Source organism: Saimiri boliviensis, chromosome 11 (assembly GCF_048565385.1).
Source record: "Saimiri boliviensis isolate mSaiBol1 chromosome 11, mSaiBol1.pri, whole genome shotgun sequence".
NCBI lineage: Eukaryota > Metazoa > Chordata > Mammalia > Primates > Cebidae > Saimiri > Saimiri boliviensis.
The window spans coordinates 84,654,462-84,671,744 of NC_133459.1; the positions used below are offsets into that span (position 1 = coordinate 84,654,462).

A 17,283-nucleotide genomic window follows, 5' to 3' on the forward strand; every position below is an offset into this window, starting at 1 on the left:
CCTTAAATATAGATGGGCTAAATGCCCCAGTCAAAAGACACAGACTGACGAATTGGATTAAAAAGTCAAAACCCATCAGTGTGCTGTATTCAGGAAGCCCATCTCACATGCAAGGCTATATATAGGCTCAAAATAAAGGAATGAAGGATGATCTACCATGCAAAGGAGAGCAAAAAAAAGGAGGAGATGCAATCCTAGTCTCTGATAAAATAGACTTTAAACCAACAAAGATTAAAAGAGACAAAGAAGGGCATTACATAATGGTAAAAGGATCTATGCAACAAGAAGAGCTAACAGTCCTAAATATATACACGCCCAATACAGGAGCACCCAGATACATAAAACAATTTCTTAATGACCTACAAAGAGATTTAGACTCCCACACAATAATAGTGGGAGATTTTAACACACCACGTCAATATTAGATCAACGAGACAGAAAATTAACAAGGATATCCAGGACTTGAACTCAGACCTGAACCAAGCAAACCTAATAGACATTTGCAGAACTCTCCACCCCAAATCCACAGAATATACATTCTTCTCAGTACCACATCACACCTACTCTAAAATTGACCACATAATTGGAAGTAAATCACTCCTCAGCAAATGCAAAAGAATGGACATCATAACAAACAGTCTTTTAGACCACAGTACAATCAAATTAGAACTCAGAATTCAGAAACTTAACTCAGAACCACACAACTTCATGGAAACTGAATGACTGGCTCTTGAATGTTGACTGGATAAACAGTGAAATGAAGGGTTCAAATGATTCTTCTGCTTCAACCACCTGAGTAGCTGGGATTACAGGCGCCCTATCACCACACCCAGCTAATTTTTGTATTTTTAGTAGAAACAGGGTTTCACCATGTTGGTCAGGCTGGTCTCAAACTCCTGACCCTGTGATCGGCCCACCTTGGCATCCCAAAATGCTGAGATTATAGGTATGAGCCACTGTACCCAGCCCAGAAATAATTTTTTAATTCATATTTCTTGTTTACTTTATTGTGACATGAATAATCAGTAATCATGAAATAGTTCCCAATCTCCACATATACAAATTATTTTAATTAATTCATGTTCTCCTTTCCTTATAGGACCAGTACCTCAGACTTACACATATAATTTCAGGGCACTCCTAAACAGATTGAAAATGTTTATTTCACCTTTGAAATTTTGTTTTATTTCAGATTTGGTGTGAAGAAGAAACCAATTTACATTAATGTCATAAGAGATCCTATTGAGAGGCTAGTGTCTTATTATTACTTTCTGAGATTTGGAGATGATTATAGACCAGGCTTACGGAGACGAAAACAAGGAGACAAAAAGGTAATTTTTTAGTTTTAAGATTTTTATAAAGATAATTGTTTATGAAATGCAGTGAACAATGTGCTTTTAAAATTTGTGTTAATTATAAATTTATTACTTGCTTATTGTGGAAATTTTGAAAACAACCCAAAATATAAAGAAGCAAAATGAAGACTAGTTATATAGTTGATATATTGTAATATTCATATTTTTTGTGGTTTTAAAAATGTTTCTTTTCCAGGGCAGAATCTTGTTTTATTATGGTTCTGTTAACAATTTTCTGTGCAGTTATTATAATCATTCACTAATATGATATATTTTTGTGTTTTTTGGGTTCTCTTAGTCTTGATGATGGCAATTTATATTTGTGATCATCAGTTTAAAGACACTGTTTTGCTGAAGCAGCTATTTTCTTTTTTTTCTGGCAAGAAAAGAATAATGACACAACAAAGTTCTTAACAGGTTCACATGCGGGTTGTCTTTCATTTCATTGCATTCTCTAGAGTATCACCAGAGTTATTTTTCTAATAAGTCAAACTGATTTGTCACTTTTCTGGTGGAAGACCTTTACTGGGACTTCATTGCTTACGGATTACCTAACACATAGGAGACGTAACTGGACATGATCTCAGACCTAGCTCTCCTGTCTGATTTTCCTTTAGGTGCCCAGTGCTTTAGCCACTTGAAATGTCACCATCCTCTAAACTTACTAAGTTACTAATGCTTCATACTTTTTACACAAGTATTATTCCCTATATTGAGAATGCCTTTTCCTTTACTCTGGAAAACTCTTTAACCACCTTTAAGATCTAGCTCAAACATGACCTCTTCCATAAAGTCTTTTTTGATGCCTCCAGGCAGTTAGTCATATCTCTTTCAGAGCTCACAGGACACTTCATTCAAATCTTCTTCTTTTAAGCATTTATTTTGTGGTATTTGGATTATCAGTTTACATATTGTCTTCTCCAAAATTTGGTGAATTTCCTGAAGCATATGTTTAATTCATCTTTGTTTCCTCAGTATTTAGCAACATATCTAGGTTACCTGTAAGTGCTTAACAAATGGTTGAATTTGTGAATTCTATACATTTGAACCTAAAGTATCACAAAGTAGTGATGCCAGATACTTGGTATATTATAATAATTAACATCCAACAATATTTTTTTCTAAGTTAGATATACTCTCTGGGTCACGACGGGGCAGTGGTTTTTTGTTTTGTTTTCCTTTTTAATGTTTTCTAGAAATTGCTGTTTCTTCAGTCTCAAAGCTATAGGCAAAAGGTACTGACCCAAACACAGATAACTAACCAAATCTGTTTTCTTCTAGAAATATTTATTATGGAGATTCTGTAAAATTTTATAAAATCTATTAGTATAACTCTTATGACTTATTACTTTAGAATTTATCAATATTTATTTCTAAATTTACTTGTGCACTTTCTTTTTTAAAAAATTTTAGCCCTATTTATACTAACTATTGATTCAGTAAATATTATCTACCTCCCTCCTTTGACTAAAGTATTATTAGTGTTGGAAAGGAAAAGATTGCAGTCATGGAGGTCCCTATTTCCATCATTTGTTATTATCAGTCCTGGATAGCATGATTTTTTGGTTTCTATCCCATGTAGTTGGGGGGATTGGGTAATAATAAATAATAATAATGAACAGTAATAATGGCTCACATTTACTGTTTATCATGTACCAAGCAGTGTTTTAAGTTATTTTATATGTATTTTTTCAGGTAGCTTGCACAACAATTCTATGGGGTAGTTGCTGTTACTGTCCTCATTTTACAGAAAAGGAAACTGTAAGGCACAGAAAGGGCTAAGTATTTTGCACGGCGTCATTCAGCTAGTAAATGGTAGAGCTGGTATTTAAAACCAAGCACCCTGCTTCCACAGCCCATAGCCTTAACTTCTCTTACATCCTTTGAAAAGGAGAGAAGAGGCCGGGTGCAGTGGCTCACGGCTGTAATCCCAGCACTTTGGGAGGCTGAGGCGGGTGGATCACAAGGTCAGGAGTTCAAGACAAGCCTGGCCAAGATGGTGAAACTCCGTCTCTACTAAAAATACAAAAACTAGTCAGGCACCGTGGCAGGCGCCTGTAATCCCAGCTACTCAGGAGGCTGAGGGAGGAGAATCGCTTGAACCCGGAACCCAGGGGGCAGAGGTTGCAGTGAGCTGAGATCCGCCACGGCACTCCAGCTTAGGCAACAGAGTGAGACTCTTTCCCCCCAACAAAAAAAGGAGAGGAGATGAGAAATGCAATGTATCGGGCCAGGCGCGGTGGCTCAAGCCTGTAATCCCAGCACTTTGGGAGGCTGAGGCGGGTGGATCATGAGGTCAAGAGATCGAGACCATCCTGGTCAACATGGTGAAACCCCGTCTCTACTAAAAATACAAAAAATTAGCTGGCATGGCAGTGCGTGCCTGTAATCCCATCTACTCAGGAGGCTGAGGCAAGAGAATTGCCTGAACCCAGGAGGCAGAGGTTGCGGTGAGCCAAGGTCACGCCATTGCACTCCAGCCTGGGTAACAAGAGCAAAACTCCGTCTCAAAAAAAAAAGAAAAAAAAAAGAAATGCAACGTATCACTCAACATTTTTCTGTGAAATTGTTCCACAGTTGCATATTCAGTATTCACAAAAAAAAATCCAGGCAGACATTTTAACACCGTCTCCTTGAAAGTTTTAGGTAGCTAGGTCATCCTGGAGCTTTAACTATTCTTCACCCTGACTATAATAAGGCCTGGATTTTTGTTACTGGTATTGTTTAATGTCGTTATAAAATACCCATTAATATGCCTGTTTATTTAGATGTAGTGTTGGTAACACCAACAAAATACTATTGCATTGTCTTACCTCTTATGAGGACAGGGCTCTCTATAAATTATTGATTTATAAAAATAAGAGATGACTTTGTTTTATGATAGAATGTACCTTTTCAATCTTGAAACATATTGGTAATTATACATTTCTAGTAATTTGGCTTGTTTCTCCTGACATACATGTTGGTAACCCTAATGAGTAAAGTGGTGTTTATTGCCAATAACTCCTTCACATCTTTAACTGGCAAGAATTTTCATTAAACTCATATCTGTAAAGTTGGTAAGACTGCATGCATATAACATTGCTAAAGCTGGAATGGTTTTAGAAAGATAATGAGGATTCGCCGGGCCCAGTGGCTCAGGCCTGTAATCCCAGCACTTTAGGCCAAGGTGGGCAGATCACGAGGTCAAGAGATCAAGACCATTCTGGCCAATGTGGTGAAACCCCGTCTCTACTAAAAATACAAAAATCAGCCGGGCGTAGTGGCACACACGTTTGGTCCCAGCTATTCGGGAGGCTGAGGCGGAAGAATGACTTGAACCCAGAAGGTGGAGGTTGCAGTGAGCTGAGATTGTACCACTGCACTACAGCCCAGTGACAGAGAAAGACTCCGTCTCCAAAAAAAAAAAGAGAAGGATAATGGGGATTAAAGGGTGGCCATGATTATGTTGGAAATACCTTGCAATGGCACTTATTCTCAAAAAAAGTTTAGATAGTTCTCTTTCTATAAAATTGAAGATTATTTGCACCTCAAGAGATACTCTGAGATGTATTAAACAGTATTCAATTCAGCAATTATGGCAACTATTGTGTTTTAAACTGAAATATTCCAGTAATCTGAACTGCTTTGTGGTTACACTTCAAACACAGTTTAAATATATGTGCGCCTAGAATAGCTTTCATTTGATCTTGTAAAGAATGAAAGACTTTTGAGTTGGGAGATTTCAAATTTGCACATTTTAGAACTAGAGTTTTACTTAATTTAATCTCTGCCCAATACCTGGAAAATAGGGATCTTAAGTAATCCAAAGATGAGCATTGAATATCAGTTAAATCAGTAGTTCTCAAACTTTTTGATATAAGAACTGCTTTTATACTCTTAAAAATTAAGGATTCCCTAAAGAGCTTTTGTTTATAGCTTTTGCTTTGTTTTAGGTTATATCTATTGATATTTACCAATATCAGTAAATTTACTGAAAAAATTTTTTCTGCCATTTATTGAAAAAAATTTAAAGTATTATGTTTTAACAATAGTAAAGCCATCTTATGTTAACATAAATTATATTTTAGTGAAAGTATCCCTCAACAACAAAAAAATGAAAAGAGTGGCATCAGTTTACATTTCTGCAAATTGTTTTAGCATCTGGCCTACTATAGGCAACCAATTTTTTTTTTCTTTTTCTTTTTTGTTTCATTTAGCTTTGAACCTTGAGAAGCTAGACAGTTGATTTTCCTATCTGCTCCTGAATTCAGTTTGTTCAAAGTGTTCTTTTGGTTGAATTGTATAGAGGAAATCCAGCTTTACACAGATAAGTAATTGAAAAAGGGAGGATTTTAATAGACTTTTCAAAAAATTGTGGCTATTCTCTAATACTACGTTAAAACTTGACAAGTGGTAGTTTCAAAAGTTAATTGCAATGTAGAATCTGAAACCATAGTAGTGAACTTTTCATACTTTGCTACTTTAAAATCTCTTAATATGTTTTACACTTTGAATGAGCCTTTTAACCAAGCATAATTTTGAAATATCATACATGGGTCATTTGGAACATATTGGTTCACTGAGTTATGCAGACCTTTCAAATGTAACATACTTTGTTATACAGTGTTAAAAACTCTCATTTATTAATATCACCACTGATTTCATCAGAAAAGTCTTTAAATATTGGCAGACTGTCAAGCTTATGGTGGCAGATAAAAGTTTTCTAAAAAATTTTTTTTTTGCTCGAAAGCTTAATTTTTATCATTGGCCTATCACAGGATTTCTCAACCTCGACACTGTTGTTTTCCACCAGATTATTCTTTGTTATGAGGGGCTTCCTATATATTGTAGGATGTTTACCAGCATCTCTTACTTCTGCCTGGTCGCATTCCCCACACCTCAGCTATGAGAACCAAAATTGTCTTCAAACATTGCCAAATATCACCTGAGGGTCAGAATAGCTACCATCTGAGAACCCCTGAGGTATCAACACTGTCAGATGTTCTTTGAAGTGACAGACACAGTTTATTCATTTTGAGAAAATATCGCCAAATACTCAAATTTGAATAGCTATAGTTTGGGATATGGTAGATATATAAAGTTTTTGTTTCTTACTTCTTTTTATGAGCTACAAAATTTGGCACAAATAATAAAACTACTTTTTAGAAAATGGCCTAGGCTAGCAAATCTAAGTTAGACCATCTAAAAAATTTCAGAAATAAAGTCAAATGCCTCATGAAAATATTTTATTTCCTCTGTCTTCATCTCCGTTACAGCTATGCCTTTAATACCCCTGTAAATTCCCAAAGTGCAGTCTTTTCAGCAGTCATTTACAAGTCCAAGTGGCTTATGTGGCACTATTCTATATGCTCTAGAGGACACAAATGCTACTGCATGATCCCTTCAGGAAGTTTTCACTGTAGTTGGAAAGACAGAACATAATACATAACACATTTAAAAAGCACATGAAGCAAGTTACGTAGATAAAGGTATAGACAGACAGACAGATCAACCTATCCTAAGATTCTAAACCATATCCTCAGAGCTGCCTGTTACAAGGCAGTATGTGATTAATTTATATGACTCCAAAGAAGAGTGTCTCATCCCACCTACTCTCATTCATTTATTTAATAATTTACCACATTAGATATTTGATAGGTGAGACTTGGATTTATGGCTTACTTGTGCTGCTTTGTCTTTGTTCTAGACCTTTGATGAATGTGTAGCAGAGGGTGGCTCAGACTGTGCTCCAGAGAAGCTCTGGCTTCAAATCCCATTCTTCTGTGGCCATAGCTCCGAATGCTGGTAGGGAGATAAAGTTGGCTCAAATTTGATTATCGTCCTTATTATCTCTATAATCTGTGTTTCATTTCACAAGGGCTAGATTTAGGGAAATCGGTCAAAGACTAGACTCAAAATAACATGTAATTGAGTAATATCTAGTTTTGCAGTTACTTTTAAATGCATTTAAAGGATTCCTCATGTAGAGTAATATCCTAATACCCTTGCATTGTTTTCTTAGATGCTGGTTTTTAATATTTCTTGTTTTTGGTGTTATGTTTTGCTGTATTCCAGCGAAGCTCTTAATTAGAGACCAGAGGCATCATAAATCTAATTTTGTCCCAATCTTACTGTTTTAGCTATTCATGTTAAATTCAGAAGAGGCTTAGTGGGTTAAAATTCACCTGGTTTTCCTGTTAAACTGATTTTGACTTTAAGAGAAGCCAAAGTTATGGTTGTGGTTTAGTTTTCTGGTAAATACCAAGTGGACAATAAAGATACTTGAATAAAAAAATTTATTTATTTCCTCAGAATGTATTGTTTTAGTTTTTAAAAATATTTTTACGTATTTATTTGTTCCATTCAGTCATTTTAATAGGAAAAACAGGAGAAACAAGGAACATGGTCAAAGTTTCTTCCTTAAACCATAATGAGAAATACGGGGAATTTCTTCATTATTTGAGGTATATCATCAAATTGCTGTGGAGTTTAAGGTCCTACTCAATAGATTACATCAAAGCCTCGTAATAGTATAAGACTTGGAAGCCTGTAAAGAATGCCTTCTCAATTTTTAATTATTTCTTTAGAACAGGGATTGGCAAACTACAGGTTGTAACCTGCAGACCCAATTTAACCCATCACCTGTTTAATTTTGTATTTTTTGAAACAGAGGCTTGCTCTATCAGCTAGGCTGAAGTGCAGGGGCGCGATCTTGGCTCATTGCAACCTCTGCCTCCTGGATTCAAACTATTCTCCTGCCTCAGCCTCCTGAGCAGCTGGGACTGTGGGTGCCCACAACCACACCTGGCTAATTTTTCTATTTTTAGTAGAGATGGAGTTTCACCATGTTGGCCAGGCTGGTCTTAAACTCCTGACCTCAAGTGATCCACCTGCCTCAGTCTACCAAAGTGCTGGGATTACAGGCGTGAGCCACCATGCCCAACTGCATCACCTGTTCTATAAAGTTTTATTGGAACACAACCACATACATTTTTTACTTATTGCTTGTGGCCATTTTCACACGACAACAGCAGAGTTGAGTAATTGTAACCTAAACCATGTGTATTAGCTGTGCTTACATTACTATAAAGGACTACTGGAGTCTGGGTAATTTATGAAGAAAAGAGGTTTAATTTGCTCACTGTTCTCCAGGATATACAAGCATGGCACCACCGAGGGCCTCAAGAAGCTTATAATCATGGCAGAAGGTAAAGCAGGAGTAGCCATATCACATGGTGGGAGCAAGAGAGTGGGCAGCAGGGGCAGATTGAGGGTATGGTTCCCAGACTTTCAAACAACCAGGTCTTGTGTGAACTGAGTGAGAACTTAGTTATCACCAAACTAAACCATTGGCACTAAACCATTCATGACAGATCTGCTCCCATGATCCAATCAGGGATCCAGTCCTACCAGGCCCTACCTCCAGCATTGGGAATCATGTTTCAACATGAGATTTGGAGGGAACAAACATCCAAACCAGGAGTCCCCAAACTTTTTACACAGGGGGCCAGTTCACTGTCCCTCAGACCGTTGGAGGGCTGCCACATACTGTGCTCCTCTCACTGACCACCAACGAAAGAGGTGCCCCTTCCTGAAGTGCGGCGGGGAGCCAGATAAATGGCCTCAGGGGGTTGCATGCAGCCCATGGGCCGTAGTTTGGGGACACCTGATCCAAACCATGTTATTCTGTCTCTAGCTCACCAAATCTTATGTCTTTCTCATATTTCAAAATACATTCATCCCTTCGCAGTAGTCCCAAAGTCTTATTCCAACATTAACTCAAAAGTCCCAAGTCCAAAATGTCATCTGGAGATGAGTTGCTTCAACCCTGTAAGCATGTGAGTTAAAAAAAAAAAAGTTATTTATTCTGAAGATGCAATGGTGGTAGGCATTGGATAAGTATTCCCATTCCAAAAGGGACAGATTGGCCCAAAGAATGGTGTAGTAGGCCCCACACAAGTCTAAAATCCAGCAGGGCAGTCATTAAATCTTAAAGCTCCAACATAATCCTCGACTTGCATCTCCTGCATCCTGGTGCAAGGGGTGGGCTCCCAAGGCCTTGAGCAGCCCTGCCCCCATGGTTTTGTAGGGTACAGCCCACTTGGCTGTTCTCATGGGTTGGAATTCAGCCAAGTTCTTTGCTAAGGCATAACAGGAGCAACCTTTACTCCAATTCCCAATAACTTCATTTCCCTCTGAGACCTCCAGCCTGGACTTTACTGTCCATATTTCTGTCAGCATTTTTGTCACAATCATTAAATCTGTCTCTAAGAAATTTCAAAGTTTCCCTCTTCTGAGCCCTCCAACTCTTCCAACCTCTGTCCATTACCCAGTTCCAAAGCCACTTTTCCATTTTCAGCTATCTTTATAGCAACACCCCACTCCTTAGTAACAATTTTCTGAGCCCTCTAACTCTTCCAACCTCTGCCCATTACCCAGTTCCAAAGCCGCTTTTCCATTTTCAGCTATCTTTATAGCAATACCCCACTCCTTAGTAACAATTTTCTCTATTAGGCCATTCTTACATTACTATGAAGGAATACCTGAGGAAGGTACACCTTGGCTGATGGTTCTGCAGGCATTATAAGCATGGCATCAACATCCATTTGGCTTCTGATATAGGCCTCAGGAAACTTACAGTCATGGCAGAAGGTGAAGTGGGAGCAGGCATATCACATGGCAGGAATGGGAGCAAGAGAATGAAAGGAGAGGTCCCAGTCTTTTAAATAAATAGATATCTCATGAACTAACTGAGTCAAGAACTCAGTTATCTACAAGGGAATGGTGCTAAACCATTTACAAGGTACCCGCTCCCGTGATCCACTTACCTCTCACCAGGCCCAACCTCCCACACTGAAAATCACATTTCAGAATGAGAGTTAGAGGGAACAAATATCCAAACCATATCACTATGTTGTTTGCAAAACCTAAAATATTTGTCCTTTGGCTTTTTATAGAAAAAGTTTGCCAATTTCTGTCTTAGAACAATAAAGACTATTGCTCTATTGGGCATTTTTTGAGGAGATGTTAATTGAATTTCTTTAGTATGTTTCATAGACTAACAGAACTGGGAGGGTCCTTAGAAACCAATTAATCACTGCTTCCCTCCCCCTTTTTAAAAATAGTTTGAGAAAACAAAATTGAGAAAGGTGAAGCCACCAGCTCAAGATCATACTACCACTTAAAGGCAGAACTAGAATTTGGATTAAGGAATTTTCATGCCAAAAAGAACCCAAAAATATAGTTTATTTTGGGCCAAATTTGTGTTAATAGCATTAGCTAACAATGTAAATGAAAATAAAAATAAAAGATTCTTAGCAGAGTGATTTCTTACCAATTTTTTATTCCTCAGAAATTTCAGAAAACATAATAGCTCACAAAAACTCTCAACTCACAAAATAAGCAGAAAACAAATTGTTTACACCTTAATGAGAGCTCTTAAATGAACAGAATCTAGAGTAGTTAAAAAAAGTTAAATACACACTAAATCATATGGTAGGGATATATGTTTTATATGTATATACATTTTTAAAGTGCCCTCAAACTAAATTCTTCAGATTAAGAGTCCTCTGGTAAACTCTGCATTAGCACTGCATAGTTGAGCAGAAACTGGAGATGGAAGCAAAGGAAATTAGAAACAGGTGTGCCTCCCACAGGATGTAATAAAAGGGCATTGAGGCTTTGGATATACATGTGTTTATTTTCTCTGTAATATATGGTGTCAAAGGCACCAAAAATACTCAGCAGATTTCACAACCAGGCTTTTAATTCCTTTTCTTTGGTTTCAGGAATGTGGGAAGCAGGTGGGCTATGGATCAAGCCAAGTATAACCTAATTAATGAATATTTTCTGGTGGGAGTTACTGAAGAGCTTGAAGATTTTATCATGTTACTGGAGGCAGCATTGCCCCGGTTTTTCAGGGGTGCTACTGAACTCTATCGCACAGGTATATAAAGGAAGGGTTTCTTTTTAAAGCTGTTTTTGGTTTCTTTTTTAATTTGCAACTTGTAAAATATACATGACTTGAAGTTTCTTCAGTGAAACACAACAGATAGCTCCAGAAAGGGAGGTATCTTATCTGTTTCTGCTCAGTATTTTCAATTGAATAACTTGTGAATTAGGTGAAAATTAGAAGGCACTGTTGAAATAGTGGAATGATACAAACTACAGAACCAGCCTTAGAAATGTATAGTATTCAGTAATGCCACATGTCAAACATTAGGCCTGTGAATTGGTCCTGCCTACCACCAGTTTGAAGCAGAGGTGGGATAGTGCAACTGAATCACACTGATACAGTCATCATGTGCTACATCTATTACAGTATACCTAAGCCATGCTTTAGCAGCCTGAGCTGTATTACATATCTGAAAGTGATAAGCTAATTGTGTTTTTTTGTTTGTTTGTTTTTGCTGTTTGATAAGATGCAGTCATAGGAACTCTTTTCCTTGAGTATGCATATGCCCAAGCTTCTAACACATAACTTTAGAGAATACAGGTTATGAGAAAGTAGAATTCAGTTTGGCAATTAGTATTTTATCAAAAATCAACTAGTCTCAGAGCAACAAGCATTTGAGAATATAGTGTGTGAGGTGACAGCCTACACTTTACTGTGTGCCAGTCCTTACATTTGCTATTTGATGTTTCATTAAGTCTTTAATAGGTTGAGGATTTACATTCTAAAGGACTAAATCATGGCTCTAGTGTGATCAAGGCTCCATTTTTACCTTAATTATATAAGACAGTTATGTTACCTGTTCTTCAGCATGTCATATTAACTTAACCACCTCTGCAAATAAGGAGGAATTGATCTTTTGTGTGTTCTCCAAGAATTATTTACCTTTCCTTTTTTTGTTTTCCCCTTTGTAAGTAGGAAAGAAATCTCATCTTAGGAAAACCACAGAGAAGAAACTCCCCACTAAACAAACCATTGCAAAACTACAGCAATCTGATATTTGGAAAATGGAGAATGAGTTCTATGAATTTGCACTAGAGCAGTTCCAATTCATCAGAGCCCATGCTGTTCGAGAAAAAGATGGAGACCTCTACATCCTCGCACAAAACTTTTTCTATGAAAAGATTTACCCGAAGTCGAACTGAGTATAAGGTGTGACTATTGGATTCTTGAACTAAAATTTGACCCTGTCTTCACCTTTCTTCTCAGCTCCACAGTCTGGATTGCTGACAGTAGGTGTATATGACAATTTGTATCGAGCCAAATTAGGAAACAGACAGTAACGTCAAGGAAGTAGATACTGGCTGGTATGTCAGTGTTCTAAGTTTAAGTTTCAGGCATTTTAATTTTTCCTGGCTAAACTTCGGTGAAAGGTATAACCTCCTGCCTGGGGGAAAATATACATCACCTAAAATGAACTCATGGCAGGTCTAATCAAAAGGCTAAATACAATTTCAGAAAAGGTTCTGATACTGTTGTTTTTGATAAACCATTTTTTCAACTAACCATGAATGAAGATGAGTCCATTTGCGTCTTCTGCCTTCACTGAGGGTTTGGGTTACACACCTCTACTGAATAGTGTTAATAACTGCTTGGCAGTATGTACTTTGTTTTTGTGAGTCATGTCTCATGAAATTTATTGGAATGTTTAAATCATATTTGCTAAGAAATGTTTCTGCTGTAGTAGAATTTGGCCATATTTATGTAGGTGGTTTTAATTTTTTAAATGATGATTAGTATTAAAAATCAATTTAAATCATGACTAATATGATAAAAAGATAAAGGATCAAAGCAGTATTTCTCATTCGTGTCTCCTCAATAGCTAATATTGAGAAGATACTTCAGAGAATACTAAGATTGTCTGAAGTTTTAGTTAAGATTTCCACACATTAATATCAAAAAAGTAAGTTTAGTATTTGTTTCTCTATGGATTATTTGTGAAGCTGTAAACTGAGATATTGGTGACTCCGTATTATGACTCCATTAGTGAGCTGTGGTATGGGTAGGATTTTCCTACTTCTTCTGTACTTTTACCTGTAGACTATTTTTACTAAGGTGCTTTATAATGTGTTTTAAAGCATTGCATTTACAAAAAAGGAAAATGCTGTAAATATTGCATATTTTATGTATTTGGACCAAAAGATTACAAGTAATTAGACAAAAGTGGTTTTGCACCAGTTTTATGTCAAGTAAAACCATCAGACCTACTGTTCTTATATTTCTCATTTAACTTTACTGTTAAGACATCACTGAAATGAACTTCAGTAAGCTTTCAGCTTGATACACAGTTCATTATTCGTAACTTGAGGCAGTAATTACCGTGGAAAGAGTACTGGACAAGGAGTCAAAAAACTTGATTTCAGGTTCTAGCTCTACCGCTTACCAGCTGTGTGATCTTGGGCAAGTCACTTAACCTCTCTTTGCCTCAATTTCCTCATCTTGAAATGAGGATAATAATACCTGCTGTACCTACCTCACAGGGCTGTTGTGAGGATTAAATGAGAGGGCATGTGAAAGCACTTTGAAAATTGTAAAGCGCTATATAAATGTAAGGTGTTGCTATAGAAACATCTTTAACATATAGTTTCATACCATTCATTTTTTAACAAAGAAAGGGAAAAGTCTGCTTGTAAGCTGGTTGAAAAAGTTAATCTTTATATAAATTTGTGTTTGATAAATATCTTCTCAGTGTTTTATCTTCCATGTTTCAACAACGCTTGAAATATGAAACACCTGTGAACTCTTAAAGCTTCATGAACAGCTGCTTAAGTTCAGGAAGTTCCCTGTTAGAAATAGGCTTTGTTAGCTGACTAGGGTCTGGGAAACTTTGCTCTTCAAATTTGAAAGATGTTTCTATTTTTATTTAACATTACTATTCAGAAATGGTAGCTGTTTTATACCTACAGTTTAAGTAAATATTTCTGAACAAGGTTTTACCAGACTGTAAGCATTTTAGGTAGATTGCCTTAAAGGTTATTAATTGTGTCGGAGGGCATGAGGGAACACTTCTTATGAGAAAACATTTATAAAAAAAAAACTAAAGAAAAACTAAAAGAATGACAGAATCATGTTAGCATCCTTTCCTCACAATGTTATAAAAATTTTAAGAACATAGCCAGGCTTTTTAAGTTTGGCTTTTTTCTTTCTTTTTTTAAATTGACTTTTATAGGTATTTCCTGAAAATGTATATAAATTATTTCCTTGCCCAAAAGTAAAGCACCACTTCAAGGTGAGATTTGACATTACCTGCTAATGAACAAACCCCAGTGTGCAAGTTATTCTTGCACCACATGCTCAAATCTTCTTGAGGTGCATTAACTTTCTTAGGTAACTAGAGCAGTACTTGGTGTGAACTAGATCAGGACGTCAGTAAACTTTTTCTGTGGAAGAGCCAGAGAGTAAATATTTTAGGCTTTGCAGGCCATAGGGTCTCTGTCACAGGTAGTCAACCCTGACAGTGTACTGCAACAGCAGCTGTAGACAGTATATAAACAAATGAGCACAGTTATGCTCCAATAAAACTTTATTTACAAAAAGAGATGACATGCCAGATATAGACCATGGGCTACCAACCACTACACTGGCTAAATCATTACTTACGGAGAAATCATCTTTGTATCTGTACTCTAGAGGCCTAAAAGAGTTTATATACTTCTAAAAGCTCCTAACTTATATCCAAAGAATTGCTTTCTGATTCATATAGTCTCTCCCACAGATTCATAAACTTTTATGACTTATATTGTTTCCAGGTGGGCATGTTTTCTTTCCCAGTTTAACAGTTCAGAATAGGGGCATTTATTTTATCATATTTTAGGGTGGGTTAGGAGTATCCTTTCTGGAGATTGAGAAAGGGGTGAATTTAATTCCATCAGGTCCAGCACAGTACTAGGAGTCATAATACTTTATAATCAATTAAATAAATAGAACCACTGAGATAATGTATTTTTTTAATGTGGCAAATGTGGTTTTCTTTTTTCAGCCTTTGCGCTTTTTCAGTATTTTGACCATAGGGAGATAATTTTTTTATAATACAGAAGTAAATTAACCACTTGGAATTTTAAAGATAATGTTATGTGTTTATGTGAAAAAATATATATATGTTTATTTCCTAAAAGAGGAAAAGATACCTTTCTGTTCAACTTCTATCAACTCCTGTTTTCTAATTGCTGTGAAATGGCAACTGTTGATAAATTATTGTGATTGTTTTAAAATACAATGGGAAGTAAAATATATTTTGATTTTACCCCGCTTTAATCTGTAAAGTAGCACTTAAATATATCTGATAGCAACACTTAAGATATTGCATGAGGATTACTTTTCTATCATCCATACGCATTTGTGCAACTTCAGACATATTGGGTGCTTCTGAATTCCTGATGATTGGATTTAAACTATTGAAAATTAGACAATTTAAACTTAACTGATTTTTATAATTTTATTTTCTAATCTTAAAATTTGGTTAATGCTTATAACTTGAAGTCTGTTCCTTTTTCTCAATATATGTCCTACTGCAAATTCCTAAAATTGTTGGTGTGATCAGTGATTTACAAACAGTATTTTGATATTGCAGATGATTTGCTTACTGTATTTGCATAGTTAGAAAGAAAATAGTTTGTGGACAATGATTCTCTCTTTTTTAATAAAATCAGATAATTCTAAAAGCACTGGAGAATTCAACTAAAGGCTGGTTCCCAAATGCATAGCTGGCATTTTAATTTAAATTCAAATCTACATAGAGAACATCTGTGTAAATCATCTAACTGGATTTTCCCATTGGTCATTCCCAAACACACCTATGGTCCTAGAGTCATTATGAGAAGCACCCTGTAACCTTTTATGAAGTTCGCCTTGAAGAGGCCCAGGTGCGTCTCCTGTATGATTTGAGTTGGACTCTTCATAAATTAACATTGTTTACTTTCAGAGAAAGCAGGGAAGTGGCTGTTAGGTTTTCGCATTTGTTTATCCTATGCAAAGTTGCTGTATGATGCCAACTAAACTGCTCTTTTGGCAGCCTTCTGAGGAGAAAAGCAACCCTGTTTCAAATTCACTGCCAATTCAGCTCCTCTGGAGTAGAGCTTACTTTCTGATTTCTTGGAGCAGGAATGTTAGAGATCAAAATGAGTAATCATTTAGTCATATTTATCCTATAATTTCATGCAGCTTTGTGGCCTTTGCAGTACTGTTTATAAGATGGACCCTGATCGTGATGAACTCTTTAAAATGCATTACTGGTAAGCCTGTGTTGAGACATATTGATACTGTCTGTATCATTTTTTAGACAGTTTTTGTAGCTTTGTATTCAGAGTCAGGTATGTGAGCATCTCTGAAGCAGTGTTCAGTGTAATTTTGGGAAACATGGATTGTGTATTTTGGCTTTTATTTTATAAATACACAGATAGCTCAACAGTGCCTTTTTTTCCCCCTCATAGTCCTGTTGGAAGATGCTCACTACTTTCTCTTCTCTTTTCCTGCCCTCCCCAACCCCATTCAATTGATTCATTTATGCAGTACTGTTTCCAACTTGAAACCATTTTGTCACATCTGTTGGAGAGATAATCACTCCTTTTCCTTAACGTTCTGCCAGCTTTCTGTTGTTTCAGTTGACTACCTGATGCAAAAGCTATAAAATAAACACTTAGTGGGAAGGGGAAAAATGGTTCAGTGTCCTGTTTTAATATTTTCTTTTGTAGCCTTGACACTGATGGACATTTTCCAAGCTGACTCAGTGTTCAGTGTCAACTCTCAGTGTTGCCATCAGAAAAGCATGCATCATCATGGTTTCTAATGATTTCATGGCTTATTTGTGACAATATTTTATATGAACTGACATGCTTCTGCTGCTTTTGCTTTGTACTTCATTACTGGCAATAAAGTTTCAGATAGAAAACTTACAAAGTATATACTTAATTAGAAGAAAAAAGAAAAATAGAGAAAGGGCTATTAGAATAAAAAATATTTGAAAGTAACTTAATCTAATATTTATGGCACAGTTTG

General features: G+C 36.4%; 1 protein-coding gene across 3 annotated transcripts in view; it reads left to right on the forward strand.

The window, feature by feature from the left end:
- Window positions 1-16,541, forward strand: part of HS2ST1 (heparan sulfate 2-O-sulfotransferase 1) — a 177,676-nt gene extending 161,135 nt beyond the window's left edge. For 2 of the 3 annotated variants that reach the window (XM_010331124.3, XM_074381143.1), the window contains exons 4-7: window positions 1,193-1,331; window positions 7,045-7,142; window positions 11,126-11,283; window positions 12,205-16,541. In XM_010331124.3, the coding sequence (XP_010329426.2) occupies window positions 1,193-1,331; window positions 7,045-7,142; window positions 11,126-11,283; window positions 12,205-12,434 (625 nt within the window). In that variant the 3' untranslated portion in view covers window positions 12,435-16,541. The remainder of the gene's footprint in view (window positions 1-1,192; window positions 1,332-7,044; window positions 7,143-11,125; window positions 11,284-12,204) is intronic. The other variant, XM_003943266.4, reaches the window with a different exon arrangement.
- Window positions 16,542-17,283: the final 742 nt, after the last annotated feature.